The sequence below is a fragment of the Nelumbo nucifera genome, chromosome 2 (assembly GCF_055504915.1).
Source record: "Nelumbo nucifera cultivar China Antique chromosome 2, China Antique-T2T, whole genome shotgun sequence".
Taxonomy (NCBI): domain Eukaryota; kingdom Viridiplantae; phylum Streptophyta; class Magnoliopsida; order Proteales; family Nelumbonaceae; genus Nelumbo; species Nelumbo nucifera.
Genome location: NC_142650.1, coordinates 26,888,496 through 26,914,058, shown reverse-complemented (window position 1 = coordinate 26,914,058; position 25,563 = coordinate 26,888,496). Strand labels below are relative to the sequence as shown.

At 36.8% G+C, this 25,563-nt stretch overlaps 2 protein-coding genes across 5 annotated transcripts; one reads left to right on the top strand and one right to left on the bottom strand.

The window, feature by feature from the left end:
- Positions 1–17,420: 17,420 nt before the first annotated feature.
- Positions 17,421–21,005, top strand: LOC104595404 (G-type lectin S-receptor-like serine/threonine-protein kinase SD2-5). Of its 4 annotated transcripts, none has more exons than XM_010256129.3 (2): positions 17,421–18,047; positions 18,562–21,005. In XM_010256129.3, the coding sequence occupies exons 1-2, from the start codon at positions 18,043–18,045 to the stop codon at positions 20,807–20,809; spliced, it is 2,253 nt and encodes a 750-aa protein (XP_010254431.1). In that variant the 5' UTR covers positions 17,421–18,042; the 3' UTR covers positions 20,810–21,005. The 4 variants fall into 4 exon arrangements, with proteins under 4 accessions (XP_010254431.1, XP_010254430.1, XP_010254432.1 ...); XM_010256130.3 differs by having other exon boundaries at positions 17,422–18,038; XM_088898874.1 differs by having other exon boundaries at positions 17,422–18,333.
- A 614-nt stretch (positions 21,006–21,619) lies between these two features.
- Positions 21,620–25,183, bottom strand: LOC104595403 (Nucleoside transporter family protein). Its single transcript, XM_010256127.3, has 2 exons — positions 23,840–25,183; positions 21,620–22,666 (listed from the first exon to the last, which is right to left on the bottom strand). Exons 1-2 carry the CDS (start codon positions 24,327–24,329, stop codon positions 21,903–21,905), a joined length of 1,254 nt encoding a protein of 417 aa, XP_010254429.1. The 5' UTR covers positions 24,330–25,183; the 3' UTR covers positions 21,620–21,902.
- Between the last annotated feature and the right edge of the window lie 380 nt (positions 25,184–25,563).

The window sequence follows — 25,563 nt, the reverse complement described above, 5'->3', positions numbered from 1 at the left end:
CAATTAGTACTTGCATAAAAAAAAAAAGATTTAAAAGTGTTATCAATGCACATGCCACTCAACTACTTATTGATAAAACATTCAATAGGAATAGAATTAATACTAAATAACATTTAAAAGTGTTATCAATCTTTTTGTGGTCGAAATGGGGTTGTCAATCCAATACATATCATTCATATGCATTAACAATAATGCTGTATGAACCTTGATACATATATTTTTCTCATTGTTTACTCTCTCTCTCTCTATGCCATGTAAATGCACATGCCATGCAACTAGCTATTGATAGAATATTCTTTAGAAATAGAATTAATACTAAATAACATTGAAAAGGGTCGTCAATCCATTATTATATCTAGTTCATATACATTAACAATAATGCTGCATGAACCTATTAGGCAAACAGGCACACGGAAGGCACGATTGGCAGTACGGAGCTGTTTTTTTTTTTTTCATCTTTTTTTCTCTAATAAAAGCATTAAAAGGAGAGTCCGGATCTCCTGTCCACAACTTCTTATCCACGTCCCTGCCAATGTCATAAATTTTGGACACATGTCCATTAATATATGCCTCTTCTTCACATGTTCATTAACAATTGCATGTAAAGTCAAAAGGATATAATGGGAGGGACGTTAAGTCTATCCCGTCAGAACTCAAAATTCACCTTTTATCTCAATTAAATTTTTAATCTAAAAATAATTACTTTCCCCTTCCCAAGAACCCTAATAGTGTTTCATTCTTTATAACGTACTGTTCCAAAAAATTTCATAGGCAACTGATAACCGGTATCTTATTCTCTCCGTACTCCATCAATTTTCTCTTCTCCACAACGTCCTGTTCCAAGAGATTCTACCAACATCCGACAACTGACAATCAAGGACGTGTTCACCGATACACCGGTGGTTAAGTAACCTCAACCAATACAAAAAATATTTACTATATATACTCATCACTCAGAAGTCGGAACCTCTGATTGGTTCTGTTTTATTTTCTGGCCGATAGCCATCTCGTGTAAATATCAGCATGTTCATTTCAAGAATATCAGAGGCACCTCGGCATCAAAGGTTGCAGTCAATATCATGTGCAGCAAACAGGTGCCCTGTGAGGACGTTCAACTGTTCGACATCGATTTGAAATACAACAGCACCAAACCCGATGATTTGGCTCCCTTGGCCTTGTGTTCTAATGTTCAGCCAAACTTTTGGGGAACCCAGATGCCAACTCCTTGCAGATAAATTGACCTCTCTATCTGATCAATTGTATTAATTAATTAATTAATTAAATCCTCTCTTCCCTTGGTTGAGGTTATTTAATCACCAGTGTATCGGTGAGCACGTCCTCGATTGCCGGTTGCCGAATGTTGGTGGAATCCCTTGGAACAAGACGTTGTAGAGAATAGAAGAAGAAAGTTAATTGATGGAATACACAATAGAGAATGAATGGAGAGAACAAAATACTATTAGGGTTTTTGGGAAGGGGAAAGTAATTATTTTTAAGTAAAAAGTTAATTGAGGTAATGGGTGAATTCTGAATTCTAACGGGATGGACTTAACGTCCGTCCCATTACATCCTTTTGACTTCACATGCAATTATGCACATCTGAAGAAGAAGCACATGTTAATGGACATGTGTTCAAAATTTATGGTGTGGATAGGAAGCTGTGGGCAGGAGATCCGGACTCTTAAAAGAGGGTAGAGATAGAGCCCTGGATTGATTAAAAAAAGTTTTCATATACTATCACAAAGGGCAATATTTTGCTTCAGCTTTGTGAGGAGGAAATCCAATTTGGGTCAACTGGTGGAAGCTATGTCATTAACATTTTTAAAATGTTCAATAAAACAAGGAGGCACGAGTAGTTTAACATAGGCCGAAGTGCCCATGACCAGACCAACTAGGAGTCAAATTAGTGCTTCACAAAACCGGGAGATCAGCTTCGGTCAGAGCAAGCCCGTGCTCACTTCGTCCCAACAGCCTCTTGCAACCTTGCATCAGGAATATCTCCCCATGAAATAAAGCACATGAGTGTGGAGATAGGGGTGTTAATGGTATTTAAAAATCTGATTTTGAATTCGATATTCGACATAATCGAATCGAATTTGGATAATTCGAATATCTAATCGGTCAAATTCAGATATCCTATTCTTACCGAATAGTTAATCGGATTCGAATTCGAATATGACATGATTCGATTCGATAAATATCCGAATTTGACCGATTATTTAATTCTTATATAATATATATAATAATTAAGTTATATAAATAATTTATATATTTATATACTTTATATCAATAAAATATTTATTTTATATATTTATTAATTATCTAAAATAATTAATTAATCGAATTCGAATAAAATCAAATATTCAAATATTTAATCGAATTCAAATTCGGATATTAATTTTCAATATCCGTCGGATATTGAATCAAATTTTGAGATCGGATTCGAATTTAGATATTGCCTGATCCGATTCGAATTCGATCCGTTTACACCCCTATGTGGAGATATTCCTAATGCAAGGCTGTAAAAACTGCTAGAACGGGTGTTGCCCTGATGGAACCCAAACTCCAAAACTGGATCTAGTGACCATAGAGTGTGTGTACAGAGAATCAATAACTACACGTTGGGAACATCTCTTACTATTTATTGTCATTCGCAGGGAGATGTTCCTATAATTAATCATAGAATACAAAAATATATTTTCATAATATAATATAAAATATATTTTATATTCTCTAATATGTGTATGTATATTTGTTTCATATTAATTGACTATGAGTCAGGCGTGTGAGTTTTCAAGTTGATATTTCTATTGGCCAAGTTTGAGTTCGAATAATTAATTGAGCTTACCTCAAGATTTAAATTCAATTAAGATTGAATTCAAATTGAACCTAATTAAACTTGAGTCCGAACTATTTGATTAGAGTTCAATTCGATTGTAGTCCTATCTCAATTCACCCATGACCCGATCTTTTGTTTGCTCAAATGTATTCTGAGGCAGAAACCTATATAGGCCCCAACGTAACAAGCCTGAACTCGTATTCATGTTGGCCCTAGTTTTGGGTACCGGATGGGCTGGACAACCTATCACAAGTGAACATGCTAGTGTTTCGCACAGGTACTACAAGAAAGAGATGGTAATGGAAAACCTCTAGAAGAGATGCTAATAGTCGTTAATATCTCTAACATGGAGAAGATAGACATGAAAGAAGAGAGGAACCGCGTTAATCCATTCAGACTGGATTATCAACTCATGGGCCAAACGTCTTGGCCCAATTTGAGCAACAGTAACAGCCTCATATATTATTGTAGGTGTTGCCATGCAAGAATTTAGTTATTTTTCTAGTGATAAACCAAAGGAACCTAGATAGTGAACTTATGGGTCAAAGAATCCATTTCTGGATTTGTTACCCTCATCGTTGGAAGATGCAACTGATTGAATAGTTTGATTTGGCCTTTTTTGGTCTAAGGGATCTCATAGTTTAAGTCCACTAAATGGCCCAAGCATTTGTCTGACTGCATCAACATCGGGTCATGTTTGTCGCAAGTGAGCAACATTTCTCCTTCTATTTATTGGTCATAATCGGCCAAGCTTTCGGTTCAGGGGCACAGCTTAAATTGGGCCTAAAATAGCACAGCATGCCGTCTTTATAATTCAATATAGCTTGGTCCTTTTTTGCGTGGCATTTGAATTGATTGGAGACTCAATTTACACAGTCATAGGTTGCATCTAAAATACTCTATTTCATCATCATTATCATAAACTCCTCAGTGTGAGCTTGTCTTATACACTAACTTTCTGAAATCTTGAATAAAGGAGAATTATCAGGTTTAACAGTTGGCATTTAAAACTTTTTGACAAGTTCTTATGATCTTATGATCATGGATCCAAAGTGATCTGGACTTGTTAAACTCTTATGATCTCATGATCATGGATCCAAAGCGATCTGGACTTGTTAGTAATAATAAGGTGCATGTAAGGTCCATTGGCCATATATATATTGATAAGTTTGCAGTTAGTCTTTGCCGATCCTGCACCCTCTGCAATTAGGAATGGGAACGGGGTGGGGGTCATACTCCCCGTTCCTGACTTCGATTCTGATATTAACTCTCATCCCTGTTTTCGATTTTCAGTGGGGATAAAATTTGTTCTTCATCTCCGATCTTTGATGGGGATGAATTTTTTGTGGGAAGCTGAATTTTCGAAATTTTTTTAGATAATAATATATTTTTTTGACAAATAAATAAAAATTTTAAATAATGATTTAAATATATTTTAATATATATATATATATATATAATATAAATAATATATATTTAATATAAATAACATTTAATATTATATATATATATATATATATATATATATATATATTTGGGGTCAGGGAAGTCGGGTCCTTGTCGGGAATGGGGAAAATTGCCATCCCTATCTATAATGGGAGTATTGATGCCAAATAGGGGTGTCAATTGGATTGGATTCAGTCCAATCCGATCCAATCCAATGTGAGTGTCCATTAGAAATGGACCAGGTCCAATCCAATCCAATGAATATTTTAGAATGGTCCAATTCAATGCCTAGACCGTCCAATCTGTTCAAATTTGTTTTCATTTAGATTTGTTTTAACCCAAATCTGGTCCACTGACACCTATATTCATAATTAATCTTCTATCAATGGACCATATATTATCTCAATCCAACCCAATCCAATATAAGTTCATTACAGATGGACCATGTCTAATCCAATCCAATAAATACTTTGGATCATTAAATATGGACTGGTTCAATTCAATATGTCTCATTGGTCCATCCAATATTCTAATCCATCTAAATTGATTTTGGTTTGGACGAGATTCAATCCAAAACCAGTCCATTGACACCCCTAACTTGCCAAATGACCATTCTCAACGGCTGGATCACCACTAAATATGGGCTTCGTTGTTTCAGTCTACATTAGTTGAATGTGATGATTGTGTTAGGGGCTGTGTGACCAATAATTATGCATATCAGCCATTGTATACATTTGCCCCACAACTACTCAAGTCTCTAACATTATATGCATTGCTCATACATTCTCAAGTGGGATGAGTTCATATGTTTCTACTTTTGGTATTAGATACTACACAATACAAGAAAATTCAAGGGCGGAGACAAAGCAGGGTGGGTGCATGTGGGGTCCATCAACCTTATCATGGAGAATGTATGGTTTCGATTTGATCCCACATCTCCATTTTTCCAAAGGATGACAAGTGACCAACTCAACTACTAGATGAAATCATCATACATTGGGCTTAACTCAAGTACATGCAGAGGCATGCCTACATTGGCTTGTGCAGTTGTCCCATCCAGCCATGCTCAAAAGAAGCCCTTATAATGCAACTACTACTAGTGAGTCGTTTTCTGGGCTACCAGCCTACCATACATCAGTCCCCCCGCCGGCCGGCCCCGGTCAGATATTCTGCACTGCTTTTCCAAAGATTTGCTTTTTCATTCGAGTTCGGACTTCACGTGAATTTATATAAAGAATGCTTACAAGGGTCCATGATGGATCTCATTCACATTCCAAGTATGTGATCTGTGGAGATCTTTTGAGATATGCAAACCTTGCTCTTAGACAAATAGCGTTTGAGAGAACATGTGAGGTGCCTCCTCTTCTCCAACAAATGTGAAACATGGAAAATCAAAGTCTTTATTTAGAAATTATTATTATTTTTTACCTAGACTTTGGCATATTATTAACATGTACTTAACTTTTACTTTTTTTGGTATTACATCACATTCACAATAGGGGTGCAACTTGGGCGGATCCAACCTGAGTCCGAACTGATCCATTCCAAGAATTTATACAGATTAGGCTTGAATTTTCAATTCTTGGATTGGGATTGAGCTCAAGAATTTGGGCTTTTTATTTTTTAGACTAAACCCCGGTCGAGCTTTAGGTAGCTCGAATCTGGTCTGACTATAAATAAATATATATAGATATGTATTTTTACATATATATATATATATATATACATATATATTTGTATACATACATATATAATTTTAGAGTATGTTCATTGATCAACCCCAGCTTGGCCCAAGCCCAAATCCCACCCGAGTGTATCAAATTATAATGTAGGTTGAGCTTGAGTTAAAAAGATCAGGGTTAACCTCGGGCTTGGGTCTTTGGGCCCAAATCTTACGATTGGGCCTGGGTTGATCATAAACCTAACCCTACCCATCCGACTTCCATCCCATATTAACAGAGGATTAAGGGATGATAGGTCCACTGACCTTACCACAAAGAGCTTTTGGTGATGTGGATTGACCCTGGACCTCCATTTGGGAAGAATGCTAAGTAACCATCTCAGCTGTGGGTTGATCCTGCACCTCCATTTTCAGTAATATTTGGATCAGATTGGACGGTCGGACCATGAAAACCAAAAACCAACAGCCATTTCAGTTTTAAGAACCCAAATCTTTTAATTTTCATAAAATCTGAGTGATCCATCAAAAACCAGTGAAATTTTGTAGGTTTTCGATGACTGGAATCATTGATCTATTGCAAAGATAATGAAAAGATTTGAACCAAACGGACCATGAGTATTATTTGCTTTTGTCTCTTTGATATTTATATTGATTAAATACATATATATTTTCAATAAAACATGAGCACTTCTATTAAGAAGGCAAATAAACAAGCCATTTAGCCACTACTTGCACATTTTATATCTAATTTATATGATATCAAGGGTCACCAGGTCAACCAAGTGATCAAACTATTTGACCCGTGACCCATCGTTTTTAGAGGTTCAAATCCCAGCTTATCTACCACAGTAAGGCATAGAAGATGAGACATTAAAAATGCAAAGTAGCCTTAAGCAAGAAACCACTTACCCATATAAAAAATAATAATAAAAGTACTTTGTAAGGGGAAAATGGAGTTCAACCAACCTTGTAGAAACATGGAACCCTTGGGCTCACCTAATCTTTATTTTATGCAAAGGTTGATAGATATTCCTTTTCATTTATTAGATGTAATTGTGATTTCCTATTTCCACTTTGAAGAGAGTGTTTTGAAAGCAAAGCTGGGTATCCAGTATCCTCCTCCTTTTCTTATCCACTTCTTAGTTCTTTCAGTGCTTAGAAAAATGCTTCTACATTAACATCTCATTTGCTTCCACTTATAATAATAGAACATATCATCTAGAAACTGTGCTTTGTATTAAATATTTGTTATATACTTTCTTAGTTTATTACCTGCAGCTTGTCTCTTGAGTCAAGATTTTGTCTAAGTAAATTAAAAGGAAAATCTCTCTCCTCATGAATCCATTCTTTAGTGGATCAGTCACCATATATGATTCAGCTGATTGTTTTGAGTCTTTTACCCGCAACCCCAATTCCTCATCAACTAATAAAGATCGAATTTCCTTTTTCTTGTAGCTCTAGGCCAACCATTTCCATTGGCTTTGAGGACAAGTTCACATCACAACGACTCTTCTGGTCATGTTATTGAGAAAAGTCACACAAAGTACTACCGTGATCTATGGTTTCTTGAGGTGTTTAAAGTTGGAATTTTGTGGTTCTTTGTTCCAAAAGCTGTCCTTTCTTTTTTACGGGAAGCCAAGAAAGCTCCGACTCTTTTTAAATGTGTAGACTAACAGCATATATCTATATGGGTTTCTGATTCTTAACATTGTACTTACCATAAAGCTGTCAATGAGGGCATCAATGGAGTTGGATAAGCCCAAAAACTCAGTGCCCATCTGGGGAACTCGGATCTGCTCCCCACTGAGTGCTTCCCACACCAACCTTACAGCAGCTGCACATGAGAAACATTTCTTATCTTTCATATTTGTATGTTAAAGATAAATACACCACAAAAAGTTAAACAAAAAGGAGAAACTTGAACTAACATTAACAAAGTGACAAGTTATTTTATCTAATTACTCTGTCAACTTTCATTTAAGTTTTATTTGTTCAATCTTTTAATTTGTACATGTTTTGTGTGTTAACGGGTAGATTTGAGCATGAATTTTGTTCAACTCAAACCAAACCCAATAAAAAAAATACGGGGGTATATTAATGGGTCATATTTGGCGGGAACATGTAAAAGGTTGATATGGGAGAGAGACCTTGGATCAAATTCCGCGGCCAAAGGTTGGGGATTATGGGTTTGAGGGACGGGCTACGTACCCCCATTGTATTGGCACCATGGTTTTCAAAATTGGACCGGATTGGATGGTTAGACTGGAAAAACTGGGAACTAGTTAGGTTCGTTTTTATCCCGTAACTATTATTTCGTCAAAAACTGTTGATTTAGTCAATAAACCGCTTGATTTGGGAGGTCAAATCGTTCAAACCGTTTAACGGTTTTGGCTATTTTTATTTTTTATTTTTGTGATAGAATGGGCCATCCATTCGGTTCGAATGATCAAACCGTTTGACCCAGGAACTGAACCCCTGACCGGTTCTTTTTCCAATTCGGCTTTAAAAACCTTGATTAGCACCATTAAAAAGCAAAAAATAACAATGGTAGCTAGGCACATCAAAGTTTTGTATCACCCTATCCTAGATACGTGAAATTTTTCAAAATTCATGTAGAATTGCATGTTGAGTTTTGGTTTGGTGGCACAAAACTATCATGTGCCTAGCAGATCCGTGCTTGCAAAGACCATCGTTTTACTTTCTAACACTGCAGAAAACATTGTAATTGAACACTAAGGTTGCATTTGGCATCTTTATTTTAAAGATTTATTTTCTTTTTGCAGTTAAAAGCTCAATATTCATAGGGGTATTTTAACTACAAAAAAGAAAAAAGTCCTTAAAATAAGAAATGCCAAATGCAGCCTAATTAGGGATGAAAACTTTGGGTGTTTACATGTGAAATTTTGATAGCCTCTTCCGTCCATGAAAACTCCTTGTAAACGGTAGGACCAGTGCTGGAGGCATGGCTGTATGGACTAGTGTGTCCAATATGAAGTTATTCTTTGGACAGCACAGGCTGTTGGACATACACAACATTTCTTAATTGGAAAAAACTTCTATCTCTAATTTCCCTCTGTTCTCTCCACTCTCCCATAAAAATAGGGCCATAATAATTTATTAAAATTTGGTTTTCCAAATCAAACAATATTTATATCTATATACGTGATTTCAATCAAATTAAAGAGAGGGGAATAAGGGGAATTCAATGTTTCCTATATATCCATGGCATCTTCCATTATTGTTAAATAATCTATTGTTTAATAATACACTAGTTATGAAAATTATTAAAAATTTTGGAAAATATTCTACCAAAAATTATGAAGTAATTATTTAAGAAATAATCCATTATTTAACAAATATTAAATAATTTAATAATCTACCAAAAATTAATAAACAATCCATTATTTAATAATTTTTGGTTATTAATAAATGTTCAAAATTTCAACGTTTAGTGTAATTTACATTAATCGTTGTAATTTAATAATTTTTTATTAAAATTTTATAATAATAATCTATTGATAAAAGATATTACTAATTAGCGTAATTTACTAATTTCTATCAAATCAATAATTATAGTTAACAATTATAAAATAATTTAGGAAAACTATTTAACTAATAATCCATAATTACTTTTTAAATAAGTAATTAAAAAAATTAAGAAATTAATCTATGTAAAAATATTCTCTAAAACTATTTAAATAATAATCTATTATTATTATTCAACTAAATAATTAATAAAAAATTAGAAAAATTGAATTAGGAAATTAATCTATCAGAATTGTTTCATTATTATTTAAATAACAATCCATTATTATAATTTTAATAAATAATTATTAAATAATTTAGGAAAATATTAAATCTATCCACACCGATTTAGATCACTTAGTTGATTTTGACCACACCGGTCTGGCTGGCCTGGCGCGGCCTGGTCGGATCAATCTGGCACATGATCCGACCTGGCCGACCTGGCAACCTATAAGACGCCCACCAAGAACCATTAACGGCATACCCCGTGAGCTCGGTAGCTCACCAAGGAGCTCGCCAAGGAGCTCGGTAGCTCACCAAAGAGCTCGCCAAGGAGCTAGGCAGCTCTCCAAGGAGCTCGCCACCAAGGAGCCAAGCAGCTCGGCATAGCTCCCCCGGGCTTCTTGCCACTTGTAGGGTAGCTCGGTACAGAAGAGTAGTATGGCGTATCGCAGGAAGATCTCCTGCTTGACAACCTGGCCCAGACACTGCCCGCTGACTGACACAGGCGCCGACCTAGCAACCTGACCCGGACACAGGCGCCGACCTGACTACCTGGCCCAGACACCGACCCGCCGACTGACACAGGCGCCGACCTGGCAACCTGGCCCGGACACCGACCCGCCGATTGACACAGGCGCCGACCTGACAACCTGGCCCAGACGCCGACCTGGCCGCCTGACACAAGCGCCAACCTGACAACCTCGAGGAGTTCATCGCCGTACCCCGGTTCTGACGGGATATGACGAGTCTTACCGTTTGAAGGCTTTTCACCCACCTAACCCGCGAGGACACCACTATATAAGGACTCCGACCCACAAAGCCAAAGGGGAGGAAAGAGGGATGGTAACCCCTGCTCTCTAGCTCTCTCATTCTCTCCAAGCTCTCTGTAATCAGAATGCTAACTTAGGCATCGGAGAGTCCCCGCCGGGAAAACACCCTCGGGTCCTCTGATTCAGTTCTCGCAGGTCCCTCAGCTCCTGCCGCCTACAAAGGAGAGGAAATCACCTCACGCGGAGGGTAGTCAGGTTGCGCTGCACCAGGGAGCTCCACCATCCTCTGAGTTACAGGCTGCCTAGGAGCAAGTCAAGTGACGAGTCCACCAGGCAGTTCGCCACCAGGGAGTTCGCCACCAGGGAGTTCACCACCAGGCAGTTCATCATCAAGTAGCTCTCCACCAGGGAGCTCGCCACCGGGCAATTCGCCACCAAGTAGCTCATCACCAAGGCACGTCACCACCGGGTCAAACAACAAGGTACTTAGCCAAAAAATTTATACATCACAAAAAATGGTATGTGACCAGAAACGGTCACATCAGAAACCATTCAAAATCAACAAAAATCTGTTCACCGACAGATTTAGGCAGTGTTTGGTGTCATTGCCATTTTATCACAGAACAACATGCCTTGGAATTCGATAGAGTAACTCCAAATTATGTGCATATTTCATATTCTTATTTGATCACCATTAGGTGCCACATAGGGAAAAAAGGGGAAAACATCGTTAATAGCTTAATAATATAAAAGATGTGATAAAAAAAAATTCATCCTCCCAAATGACATATATCATCAGCGGATTCAACTATGATATAGAAAAGATGTGACATCCAAAAAACACCTGACCAATCAACTGGAATCACATACTTAATAGCTTAATAGCGAATCAGGTGTTATTTATCAAAATTCATAAATGGGTTTTGATTGGTCAAAACTCTTTCCATACCATATCTTTTTTATATCATATATTTTTTCATCAGCACATATCTATCCAAATTAAGGAAGGGATGCTCGAAAATGTCTCGTAGATGACTTTTCCTTTGTAAGTGTGATTAGATTTGATTTTTTTTTTCTTTTTATTGAAAAGTTTACAAAAAGGAGGGAAGGAGAGCACCCATTTTGCCAAGTGGTGGAGAAAGTCGGCAAATTGAAACTTAAGAAGTAATGCTAGAATACCAACCAGCCATGAAAAAGAAAAAATAAAATAAAATAATATTGCTTCCAATTAAGGAAATGGTGAAAACATGATTTCCTACCCACAAACTCTTTCAGCCATAGGGCTGGTGACGCTTAGGTCCTCAAACTTTCATCTGCAACAAAGAGCTGCCCTGTACATTGAGATTCCAATGTTTGCTCTTTCCGTTAGCATTTTTGTTAGTCTTAAACTTTTTATCCTCTCCTTTGATAGATGCTCTATCTTTTTCAACTTTTGCAAAAAAAAAAAAAAAAAAATGAGAAGTTCAAAACTTGAATTTTAGAGATATAATAACGGAGAGGGCAAACTGGGCAACAAAATGTCAACCGCACAGTGTTGGAATCTAAACGTACAGAATAACTATATCACAAATGAAAATTGGTGACCTAAAGATTACTACCCGCAAAGTACAGGATAGATCTCTATAATACCAGATTTTTTAAAGAAAAAATTTACATTAAATAAATTTAAAAGAGGTGAAGATAAAAGTTTCAATGACGGAGTCGCAACTGTTACATCTAAGGTCAGTCCAAGCAAAATATACAGAGAAATATCTATTACCAGATGGCTGTGATTATTTATTTATTGTTTTATTTTAAATATTTTTTTCAATAAATTTTTAATTAAAAAATTTACCTTTCGTAATTTTTTTTCTATATAATAATTTATCTTTGACATACTACTTATCATCATGTTTTGTCCTAACAACACATCATTAATAAAAGCTCGTTTGTCTACGACCGAACTGTACAATATTGTCGAAAGTTGAAACTAGCAAGTAAATGATTCCAACAATCAGAATTAATATCAAATTTGAAACATACATCAAATAGGATTTATTATCAACATACCCATATAAAGGCCAGGTCATTACAACAAATCAATTAAAATACCATTAATTTAAACCATGAATTAACAAAACCCACAAACACACTCTCTCTAACTTGCCACTTGTCACATTTTTAGAGGGTTTGGAGTCACCTTCTGATTAGGTTCCGTCATATGCCTAGACTTACCAAAAGTCAGCATGTGTGATTTATGATGTTTTGAGCTTCTTCTCCACCATCAAATGTAAGTTGTGGAAATGACATTTTTGGGTTCATTGAAACCCATTAAACGTTGGGCCCATTCTCTTGAAATAAATGTGTAGTGTAATTAGTCATTAATAGCTCCTTAGCCTGATTCATGAATCTTATGGCTGCCTCCTGACCTAAAGCTTTTTCTCGATGGACAGTGTCAGAGTGACAATAACAGCCTATTTTCTAATTTGCTGCCTCATCTCATAATGTTGCTTACCCTGAAGGCCTGAACTAAAATATTGTATCAGGTTGTGTTTGGTGGGACTTTTAATAAGTTCTTTTTGGGCTTATTGCGTTCAGCCAAGTGTAAAATAGGAAAAGAAAAGAGAAGATAACCACTTGGATCAAAATGTCCGTTGAAAAAGCCAAAATATAATGATTTCTAGTTTTTACATTTATGAGAAGCACATTTTAAAGAAAAAGCCCCTTACCATCAAACACTCAAAATGCAATCACTTATTCAAAAAGTGCTTATTAAAAACCTGCTTAGAGAGGAAAAAAACCCACCCCCAAACGCAGTCTCAAGATGGGAACCTCTTTTGGCACGGTTCTAATACAGTACCATGAAAATATACATAATGGTACCCTAGAATTTGTATAAATGTATATTAAATTTAGCTTAACTAAACTAAGCCTTGTCCCAATAAATTTAGCTTAACTAAACTAAGTCTTATTCCTTGCAAAGTATTCTTTACATCAATTTTACGATATATATATATCACTTTCACATTGAAAATATCTCTTGTATTTATATGTTAAGATGGATTTAAGAAGCGTTCCATGAGGAATAGTTTCAATTTAATTTGGGTTTGCTCGGATTGAGAATTTGTTATAATTTGAATAAAGTACTGGATGCCGTGTGAATTCTTCAAATTGGGTACCAACTTGTTAAAATAATTGACATAGACCACTTGCCCATATAATCAACTTTAGAGATCAGTTACCCATTCCTCTACCATTGTTCCACGGCCAATCCTTGGATGGTTTCCATGACAAGGACAAGCCCCGTGAATTACATTGATGACAAGGATGATAGCTAGCGATCCATCTTGAACGCCACATGAACATAAATACAATCAGATGTAGGTCATGTTTGGGAGTGTTTTTTTGTCTAAACGGGCTTCTGAAAAAGTCACTTTTTGAAACGTGCTTTTTAAAAAGAACTTTTTTTCCTGCTTTTTCAAACGAGATTTTCTGATGCAAAAAAAAAAAAAAAAAGAAAAAGAAACCCGTTTTGAGCTTTTTTGTCAAATGGTTTCTTTGACCGTTTTTTGGTTTCTCCAACGTAAAAAGTACAAAAAAATCATATTCAATCTGCACCTATGTTTCTGATGTATTTTCAATTGGGTGTTTTTAATTTGAAGGGTGGGTGCCCAAATAATTAAGTAGTGTAGAGGATGCATCACGCAATGCATACGATCTACCAAAACTCAAATCCATCAATTTAAATGATAAATACATATTTAATTCATTTTTTATTCTATATTGAATTAAATGATTAGCATGATATTTTAAGTAGGATTTGAATCGGAACCACCAAAATTTAAAATATAGAAGTAGGATTATAATTATAAGTTGAACAGAGTTACAAGAACTAAGAGTAGAATAAAAAGGATATGGGTAGAAGTAATAAAAAATTATTTAGGCTGTGTTTGGAAGCGATGTAAAAGTGTACGTTAGTTCGGTTTTTTGGCACCTGGTTTAGATTTGTTGGTGTTTGGATCGATGGAGTGGAGTTTTACGTCATGAGTCGATGTAAAACCTCTTATCAAACGTAAAGTTTTACATTAATTATCAATGTAAATACTACATCAATAAAATCGATATACTTTTACACCAATGACATTTTACACAAATTCCAAACAGTCTTAATACAAATAATAATTTAACAGTGAATATAGCTTTTAAATAAAATCAATTGATAAAACAAGATTCATGTAACCAACTCCATATATTTGGATAAGACATAAATGACGATATAATATGTCTTAATTGAATTTATATCTTAATTGGATTGAATTTCAGACTTTTATAACCCATTGACAACCCTAACTTCAACAATATCTTTAATAAACAGATCACATTCAAAACAGTTTTACTAACAAGTTGTATTAATTTTAAGTAAATATTAACCCATATATTTAGACATTATTAAGTCGGATATTATTGGTTCCATATTGGCTTGGATCCCAATCCAAAATAAATGGACCGATTAGGGCTGTCAATAGACAACAAAAACTCGATACTCATCTAATATCCAATTATAAGCTCGCATTTGAATCTTAAAGCTTACATCCATTTAGAAAATCAGATCGGAATTTAGATTTGGCTCCATCCAATCTAATAAACATTTGAATCGAATATTTAGATTTTGAATGAGCTTCAGATTTTTAATTAGGGCTGTAAATAAATTGGATCAGATCTGATTCGAATCCCAATTCAATCCGATAAAAACTGGATTCAAATGCCTCCCTTACGCTGTGTTTGGTTTGAAGGAAAGTGTAGGGAAAGAAAGGGAAATGTTTTTCCTTCAAACCAAACATAGCCTTAATCTTAACAAATCAGAAAGTTGATTGGTTTAATTAATGGAGGAACGAATTCAAATATAACCCAATCTGATATGCCAAAAATCAATCCGATCCATCAGTTATGAAATATTATATATTATAATATATTATTAAGCTTTTTATATTATATTTTTATAAATTTGTTATATTATTCATTTTTTATAAAAACATGTATATATATGATGGAAATAATAAAAAAAATACTTGTATTTTTTTGTTTTTACTTTATTTAAATTAGCATATTTTATTTTACTTTTAATAATTTATTAATTTTTAAATAAAACAAATCGGATTAAGATCCGACTTACTGATGGGATTCAAATTCAAATCGAGTCCTATCATTTCCAATCGGATCCAACACGAATAGTGCCAGATCGGATTTGAATATACCTTGATTCAAATCCGACCTAATCTATTTGCATCCCTAATTCAGATTGATCAAAATATAATAAACGGATTGGATAAGAATTTAACGGAATACTCTCATTACTCGACCCATTTCAGCCATAACCTCACAAACAATACTACCACTTGCTAGGGATGCAAACAGTGGATTCGAATCAAGGTATCAAATCCGATCTGAAGATTCGATCGATTCTTATAGGACTCAATTTGAATTCGATTCCTATTGGTAAGTCAGATCTTCGGATCTAGTCTAGTATGACTTGTTGTCCTTAAAGGTTAATAAATTATTAAGAAAAAAATAAAATATACTAATTTAAATAAAGTAAAAACAAAAATACAATTATTTTTTAATTATTTTTATCATATATAAAATAAATAATATAACAACTTTAAAAAAATATATAATATAAATATATATTTATAAATAAATAAATAATATATATATATATTATATAATAAATAAGTAACATATATATATATGTGTATTATATTTATTAATATATAATATTTATCGAATAGGATCTTTTTAGATCGGATAGAAGAGTGACCTAAATCCGATATGATTTCGATTAAATCCTATAAATAGGAACGGATATTGAATCGGAACTGATCCATTTGCACCCCTACCACTTGCAGCAACACAAAAGTCACATAATTGACCAACATGCATCACCAGTTGACCCGCCGAAGAACGAGGTTATATTTTGCAAGAGGGTGTGGTCAAAATTCTTTTCATATCTTATCTTTTTCTCCATCTCCCTTTGCAAGATGGAAAAAAGAAAGGTAAAATACAAACAACATCTCTTGAAGTTTATGACAATCATAAAAACATTCTTTATAGCTTCATTTTAATAAATATCTCCTCTATATTTTTGAGAAATTTGACAAAAACCTCCATTTCGTTACATTCTCACATGGAAAACGTCAGACTAATGCATCAGTTTTTTTAAATACCTATTTTACCTTTTTATAAATGATTTTACATACAAAATTATTGAAATAACTCTATTTTAATTTGACAAAAATCTCCTTTAACAGTCATTTTCTAATGTTTTTGTTGAACTAAAATTGAATTTTTTTTAGTAATTTTGTATATAAAATAATTTATAAAAGAGTAGAATGGGTATTTGAAAAAATGGTGCATCAATCTAACTTTTCTGTCTGAGAGGGTGATGGAAGGGATATTTTGTCAAATTTCTAAAAAATTCACGGAGGTATTTATTAAAATAAAACTATAAGAGAGATTTTTATGATTATCAAAAACTTCAGGCGGGTTTTTGTATTTTATCAAGAAGGTAAAAAACTGAGAGAGTGAGAGGGATAACCCTATTTTAATTTGACAAAAACCTCCTTTAACAGTCATTTTCTAGTGTTTTTGTTGAACTAAAATTGGATTATTTCACTAGTTTTGTATATAAAATAATTTGTAAAAACGTAGAATGGGTACTTGAAAAAAATGTGCATCAATCTAACGTTTTACGTCTGAGATGGTGATGGAAGGAATATTTTTGTAAAATTTCTTAAAAAATCATGGAGGTATTTATTAAAATAAAACTATAAGAGATTTTTATGATTATCAGAAACTTTAGGGAGGTTTTTGTATTTTACTAAGAAGGTAAAAAACTGAGAGAGTGAGAGGGGAGCCACTAAAAGCACTTTTCAGACTTGCTGACACGGTGACACCGGCTTTGAGTTGACTCTTGCACCTCGCCCTCAGCCAACGTAGAAGGTAGAACAAGCATTCATTGCAGGCAGAGCCACAGAGGCAGCACCTCATCTACCTTCGATAAATAATCACCAAATACAATTTAAAAACCAAATCAGAAACAGTGCATTTCCATTACAAAACTGAAGAAATTATAAACGGGATCCGCAATTCACAGAAAATCCGTCGCCTGTCAACAGAAGAGGCTAAAGCAGGATAACCCCACCACAAATCGAATCCTCTCTGTTCCTCTCTTCGTCTGTCGAGACTGAAGGACCCGTCTCCTCAAACCCACTTGTTTCTATGGGTGGAAGAACAAGAAACGAAGTGAGTTATGTTCGGTTTGATGGATGCACCTGAGATCTCTTGCTGTCTTCTTCCCTTTGTCTAGAAGAAAAATTCTTGTCTGTATAGAGTCGTTTCAGAGCTTTCCGGGGAGTTTCTAAAGCTTGTTCCGTTTCTATGGTTGGACGTTGAAAACTCATCAGATCTCTGCCGTGGTTCCCTCATTTCTAGCTTAATTGGGCGAGCGTCTGTTGGAACGTTTTTACTCTGGGACTTCATAGAACTTGGGTAGAAGAGAAACTAAGTTGTCTTGAAGGTAAATGATGTAAGTACCCATAGGTTCGAGTGTGAAATTCCCACATTTCAATTTGTCAGTTTTTGCATCTCTTCGTAGATTGTGGGTTTCCATTTGGGTTCTGAACAGGATTAGGCTAATCTAAGTTACAGAATATTATAGTTTGTAAATCGACTTGTTCAAAAGTTCATTCTTTTCTGTTCCTTTTTTCCCCTTCAAATCGTTTTCTTCTACTCCTTTTTGAGTGTGAATCCATATTCTTTAGAGGCTCTCAATTTTTGTTCTTTGACGACCATTGCTTTGGAGTTGATTTTGGGTAAGTTCAAGTTCTTGCGGTGGGTATGAACACTCGATTTTGCATTTATTCTATTGTGTCTCTATTTTTGCTTCTATCCCTTCTATCTAGACCTTCTGGTGCTAGTAATCAGGCTGTTGGCCAGATTAGTCCCGTCTTTCAAGGGTCTCAGATGAATTTCATCGACAAGAACGGATTGTTTCTTGTGTCTAACAACTTGAATTTTGCTTTTGGTTTCATCCCTAGCAGCGATGTTACTTTGTTTCTACTAGCAATTCAACATACGCTTAGTTTGAAAACGGTCTGGACCGCCAACAGAGGTTCTCCGGTTGGGAATTCTGATAAATTTGTGTTTGGTGACGACGGCAATGCACATTTGGAAAGTGGGAGAGGCATGGTTTGGTCTACAGAAACTGCTGGCAAGGGAGTTGTTTCCATGGAGTTGCAGGATTCGGGCAACTTGGTTTTGCTTGATAAAGATGGTAATCCTCTTTGGCAGAGTTTCAGTCATCCAACGGATACACTTTTATCGGGTCAGGATTTCTCTAAAGGAATGAAACTCATTAGTAATCCAGACTCCAATAACTTGAGTTATCATCTTGAAATCAACTCAGGGGATTTGGTTCTCTATGCGGATTTCCAGACTCCACAGCCTTACTGGTCTATGGCAGAGGAGAAAATTGTCAACAAAAATGGTGAAGTCAGCTCAGCAACTATTATTTCCAATTCATGGAGGTTCTACGATCAAAATAGAACCCTTCTTTCTCAATATATCTTCTCAGATAATACTGATCCAAACATCACATGGGCTGCAATGCTAGACAACCATGGGGCAATCTTATTTTCCATTCTTCAGAAGGGATCATCAACTACTCCAGCAAAGAGGATACCTCAAAGTTGGTGCAGCACACCTGGGAACTGTGATCCATATAATATATGTTCCAATGGTAATCGGTGCCAGTGCCCTGCTGTTCTTTCCTCCCGTGGTTGCAAACTTGGAAATTTCTCTCCTTGCAATAGCTCAGAGGATTCAGTGGAGCTTATAAAAGTCGGGGAAGGGCTCAATTATTTTGCACTTCAGTTTGTTTCACCCTTCTCTGGATATGATCTTAATGGCTGCAAAGATGCATGCCTTAGTAATTGCTCTTGTCTTGCTTTATTCTTCAAAAATAGTTCAGGGAAATGCTTTTTGTTTGACCAGATAGGAAGTTTGCAACAATCTGATCAGAGCTCCACTGGGTACATATCTTACATCAAGGCCCCAAGAAATGGAAACCAGGGACAAAACCCTAGTGGGGGAGGAAGAAGCAGTAGCAGAAAAACAATTCTAATTGTTGTGATTATTGCTGTTGCAACAGTACTAGTTATTATTGGCCTAGCTTATCTGGGGTCTCGGTACATCCGGAAAAAGAAGACATTACAACCAACTCCCCAAGAATCATCAGAAGAGGATAATTTCCTGGAGGGTTTATCAGGGATGCCAATCCGCTTCAGTTACAAAGATCTTCAAGTGGCTACAAATAACTTCTCTGTTAAACTTGGTCAGGGTGGGTTTGGTTCAGTCTACCAAGGGGTGCTACCAGATGGGACTCGGCTAGCAGTGAAGAAACTGGAGGGTATTGGTCAGGGGAAGAAAGAGTTTCGAGCTGAAGTTAGCATCATAGGAAGCATTCACCATGTCCATCTAGTCAGGATCAAAGGCTTTTGTGCTGAGGGGATCCACCGGCTTCTTGCCTATGAATACATGGCTAAGGGATCTTTGGATAGATGGATCTTTAAGAATAACAGAGATGAACACATGCTGGACTGGGAGACAAGGTTCAATATAGCTCTAGGCACAGCAAAAGGATTGGCCTACCTTCATGAGGATTGCGATGTGAAGATTGTCCATTGTGATATAAAGCCTGAAAATGTGCTTCTTGATGATAACTTCTTAGCAAAGGTTTCGGATTTTGGTTTAGCTAAGCTGATGACCAGGGAACAGAGTCATGTTTTCACTACACTGAGGGGTACCAGGGGATACCTGGCACCTGAGTGGATCACAAATTATGCCATATCAGAGAAGAGCGATGTGTACAGTTATGGAATGGTCTTACTTGAGATCATTGGGGGTAGGAAAAACTTTGATCCAGCAGAAAATTCAGAAAAATCCCATTTTCCATCCTATGCATTCAAGATGATGGAGGAAGGGAAACTGAAAGAAATTCTAGACTCCAAGCTAAGGGTTGAGGAAGGTGATGAGAGAGTTCCTACTGCAATTAAGGTAGCGTTGTGGTGTATACAGGATGATATGCACCTAAGACCATCCATGGCTAAGGTAGTCCAAATGCTTGAAGGTCTCTGTGTTGTACCTCTACCCCCTACCTCCTCTCAGTTGGGGTTTCGCCTTTACTCAAGTTTTTTCAAGTCAATAAGTGAGGAAAGTACTTTATCAGGACCATCTGATTGCAATAGTTCTGCATACCTTTCGGCTGTACGGCTATCAGGGCCAAGATAACAGAAACCATTTACAAAAGCAAGTCTACAGTCAAAATTCAGAGATTGCAAGAAAGGAACCAAGATTATCTGTAGTACATGTTATTTATTTACCCTACTTGTATATTGTTCAGATTCAGTGTCTCAAAATCTCAAGTTTTGTACTAGGAAATTACAGAAATTTCATTTTTTTTAATACAATTTTGTTTTCATCATCACCTGATTTCTTCTTGCTCTCATCAATTTTGATGAATGCTTTTGCTCGGATGGAACATGGAAGGGTGCAAATAAAACTATTCCGCCTGCCCATGTTGCATATGTGACAGACATACAAGGGACTTATGACCCTTACATTTGATGTGTCCTGGCATGTGATATCCTTACCAGATTCAACCCAAACAAAATGCCCCTAACAACCTTCAAATTGGTGTCAGTCTTTCAGACAAGAAAAGGGAAATGAAGAATAGGAAGAAAGAATTTATATACCGTTTGGTCAAGTTTATGACCTTTTCCTTAGCTTAGAAGCCTTTTGATAATGGCTGAATTACATGTTGGGTTGACTACTATATCCCTGAATATTTATTAAATAATTTATCCGCCAAAAAACAAAGCAATACTTCATTCAGTTTAGCCACTTTTTACATCTATCTGATCTGTGTCTTTATGTTCCATTTTTTGGAATTGAGCAATGGAAGCATGCATCATCTTCAAAGATTATCTTTAGTTGAAAGCTGAAACTCATTGCAGTCTCATTCTTCAGCTCTTTTCATGTCTTGAGCACTCTACGTTTGTTTTAAAGATTGAGTTCCTCATTCCAAGTAAGCAAAAGGAATTAATAGTTTCCACCCAGGATAAATTTGATTAAGGAGATAAACAATTAATAAATTACAGCTTTGGAGTTCCCCAGCCAACATGACAGATATATTCTCTGACTGGATTCATTCTTCTGATCTCCCATTGTTCTTATCATCTATGGGCTACTTGGTCTTCCCTCTTCAAATGTGGAGATAGGAAAGATAAGGGACCAATAAACGATTGGCTCACATGGGCCTCCTCATCCATGTTGGTGTTTGACTTTCTTCTACTTGGCCATAGGCCAGATGGGGTGACTAGATTCAAATTATCCAGAACCACCCAAGGACTGAACCTCCTACTAATCCGATTCCCAAGAACAGAGCCATCACAACTCCAGCCACTTCTGCTTCTGCAACAGGTACTGTCTTTGGAGTAAGTATCATTAGGACACTAGTCAGATAACCATTGGTCAATCCAAGCATGCAAGTCAAAGATACCACTGGGACTTCGGTTCTCAACCACTTGGGTCCATGAAGGCAAGCTGTAAAGAGTGGATAGAACAACAGCCTGGCCACGCAAGCCCATGTGACCTTTCCAATTCTCTTTGGAACATATACTGCAGTCAAGGACTTCCCCACTAAATCTAAAATGTTGTACATTGTGATCAGCAAAATAGGATACCAATCTTGAAACAGCTTGGATTCCACATTTTCAGATATGTAACCTGGAAAAATTGAGAGGGTTACTGTGTAAATTATAAGAATGCCAAAAGCCGACCATCGAATTTTTCTGGCAACATCCCAAAATTTTGGCTGTCCATTGGGTTCATTCACAGCACAAAGCCTGCTCATGGTGCTCCGCAGATCATCTGAAAAGTTGGGTGCCTCGGACCTGGGGGTCACAGTTTTCTTGTTCCGGTACATTTGCACAATAGGCAACCTCTCTAAGATGTTGCTGCAGACAATACAAACCAGCACAATAAGAGTGCTCACAATAAAATAGAGATGGGCACTCACTTGTAGACCCTGTGTAGTCTTGGGAAGGGATGCCTTTGTTATAATTCTCAAGATGGAAACAAGAACACCTGTACCAAGATGATGTATTTAATCAGTAGAGCTAAACTAGAAACTTGCATAGAAAAGAATTTTAACTGGTTAATTTATGTCACCAGCCCAAAGTGAGTTTTACTGGTATGCTTGGTTTCAATATGCAACAAAAGATAAACACCTCAGGTTGGCTCACCCTTCTGAATTTGAATCATCACAGGTCCATTGTACAAGATTACTGGTATTAGTCCAGGCACTGAGAACAGAATTCTGAATTTTAATGGGACAAAACCAACTGCTGCAATATCTCTGAAGAAAAGCAAAAAAGATTCTTTTCTAGACATGTTTTGACCAGAAACTAGGCTATCTGTACTTTGGACCAAGCAGTAAAATGGAAATGATATCTGGCGTATCCAGTTTATACCCAAAAGAGAATTTCAAAAATGATTGCCTCCCCTATGGATTTCTATTCCTCCCAGGAGAATAATTTTAAATCACCATTCCTAACCATGAAAAGAAAATCATGAACACCCAAACACAGCAATAACTAATATTAACCAAAAATACAGCAACTTATCCATTCAAAGTTTCATAATTTTTAATACAAAATTTACCCAGAGGACAGCAAGGTCCATCGGGCTGAAATTTGTTCCTTAGTACAGCGTGGGGAGAGGAATACAGGGAGGTATTTCAGATTCCAAACTCACTTGCCACAAGGAATTAGGGGAATTCAATTCAATTTCCATATCCTAAATTCTTCAGATCCATACTTAGCCAAAGCTTTTGTCAGTTAATAATCAAATGAAGAAGGCATACTTCTCATTTGATCCGACCAACCATCTCCAATTCCCTGAATGAACTGAACTGATAAAGAGTGCCCCTTAGTTTTTCGATCAGTTGATCCTTTTTTCATCCAAAGGAAAAGGAAAAGGAAAAGGAAAAGGAAAAAGAAATTGCTTTCTTTCATATCTTTTGCGTTTATAGTGTAACTTAAACTTAACTACATCATCGTCTAACAGTCCAGCAAAGCACTTGGGTTTCTCAGAAATAGAAAGCCTGCTTATATCCTTAGCTCAATTCAACCCACTTCTGCGTTTATTGCCTCAGTGAGCCCTGAGTGGTTTCTTTTGCTTTATGAATTGGTACTCTGAGACTCCAAGGAGAAGGAAAGAGAAAAGAAGTAAGAAAAACTAATCGTTCTGAGAGAGTACCTGAAGAAGCAGTTCCGGCAAAAACCGCCTGCATATACCGCTTAGGCAGCTCCCCTGCGGATCCTATTAGGCTCCCTCCGACCAACCCATCGGCCAACCCACAGACTGCCACTGCTGCAACTGTCACACTATAAGCTCCATGCTCTGCCTTGCGGCTCCAGCGTGCCCAGTCCATCACAGGAGCTGTCATAAGAGAGAGAACAAACATAGAGAACCCCAAGTTCATCCTCAGCCTGAAGCTTGGCTTCTTATTCCAGCTCCCCCAGCTCATCATCAAGACCAGAACAGGCAGTGATGAACCCATGTAAGCCACGGAGAATACCCTGTCTATATGCTTGGCTGGATATAGATAGCCAAAGTAATCCACAGCTGTGATCAAAGCATTCCATGGAATCAAATTCCCAGCGCCGAGAAAGAAATGAATAATATAAGCGATATTGTAGGAGTCTCTTGGCTCGGCTACAACAACCAGACCCTTCCCTCCTTCCATTTCTCATAGACGTGAGCTTCTAACAGAACTGACCTGATTTATAGAGGGCCTCCCGAGATGTCCTTAATGGCACAGAGGGATTAAACGTCACGTAATGATGGTTTGGCAATTGGGTCATTGATTTATCGATGGATTGGAGATTGGAATCAATGGATCTGCTGTAGAAAGAGATTTGTGCCTTGTGGGGTCAAACATTTGTGGGTTGGGTGGTCTGAGGAGAAGTACTCTTTATTCTACTGCTACGCATGGCTCACTCCTTGTTGGCATTGTCCATTGGAATCTCTCACTCTCACTCTCACTTCACCCCCACAAGCTGTAACTATCCTGAGCTAGTTTACATGAAATGGACTTTGAGAGTGATGGGTCGTAGCTATCTCTGAAATCAAGCAAATTCGGATAATCAGACCGTTGGGCTTAGTAGGTAGTTTTGTTTTCTTTAAGTTCCCAAAATACCCTTCATCATTCCCAAAAGAGGGTCGTAGCTAGTCGTGTAGATGGTAGTAGCTTTGCACCAGTCACCACTCACCAGACACACTCAGGCTTCAGGCCTTCTCAGTCTCAGCCAACTGCTGCTGTCTCGAGTGTGGACGGTGAGTCGAAGACATGCACATACGGCCACCTGCGCCATATCGATTTCCTAGTACGACGAGATCCTGCCGGCCGGAAACCGGCCAAAGTTTGAAGAGAAGTTCAATGAACCCGTGACGACCCACTTGGGTGATCAGTACAGCAGCCCAAGTAGTCACAGTCGGATTGGATCTGTACTGATCGACTACCATCCCTTTGTTGGAGAACTGACATGACATAAAGTACTGGAGTCACCAAATTTGTTTAATTTTTAACCCAACAGTGCAAGGAGGGACGACTACTGAATTGTCTCTACTGAGCAACAAAACAAACACTCCAAAGCTTCCTCTTCTCATCATTGTCAGCTTCTCCTTATTCTCATGCTCTTCTCATTGCTTGCTTGACGACAATGGGCGTGGTTGTTCTGATCTGTTTGGCCGTTGGCTGCTGTTTTGCTTCTCTTCTCTGGTCACCATGATTGTACTCTGTCAAAACTTGAAAAGCCATGGAAAAAAAAGGCGATGATGAATTGAAAAGTAGTTACCGGTGGGTGGAGAGGGCATTTTGGGGAACTAGAAAAGAGAAAGGAAGACTTTGGTACGATTGTTGCCAAATGAAAGGAGAAGTCTTTTCGGTGTGATGCGAAGCAAAGGAGGAGGAGGAGGAG

Coding starts and splice junctions, on each gene's coding strand:
- LOC104595403 (XM_010256127.3), bottom strand. CDS start 24,329: ATGGAAGGAGGGAAGGGTCTGGTTGTTGTAGCCGAGCCAAGAGACTCC. Junction 22,667..23,839: donor TGCCGGAACTGCTTCTTCAG/GTACTCTCTCAG, acceptor ATCTTGGTACAG/GTGTTCTTGTTTCCATCTTG.
- LOC104595404 (XM_010256128.3), top strand. CDS start 18,359: ATGAACACTCGATTTTGCATTTATTCTATTGTGTCTCTATTTTTGCTT.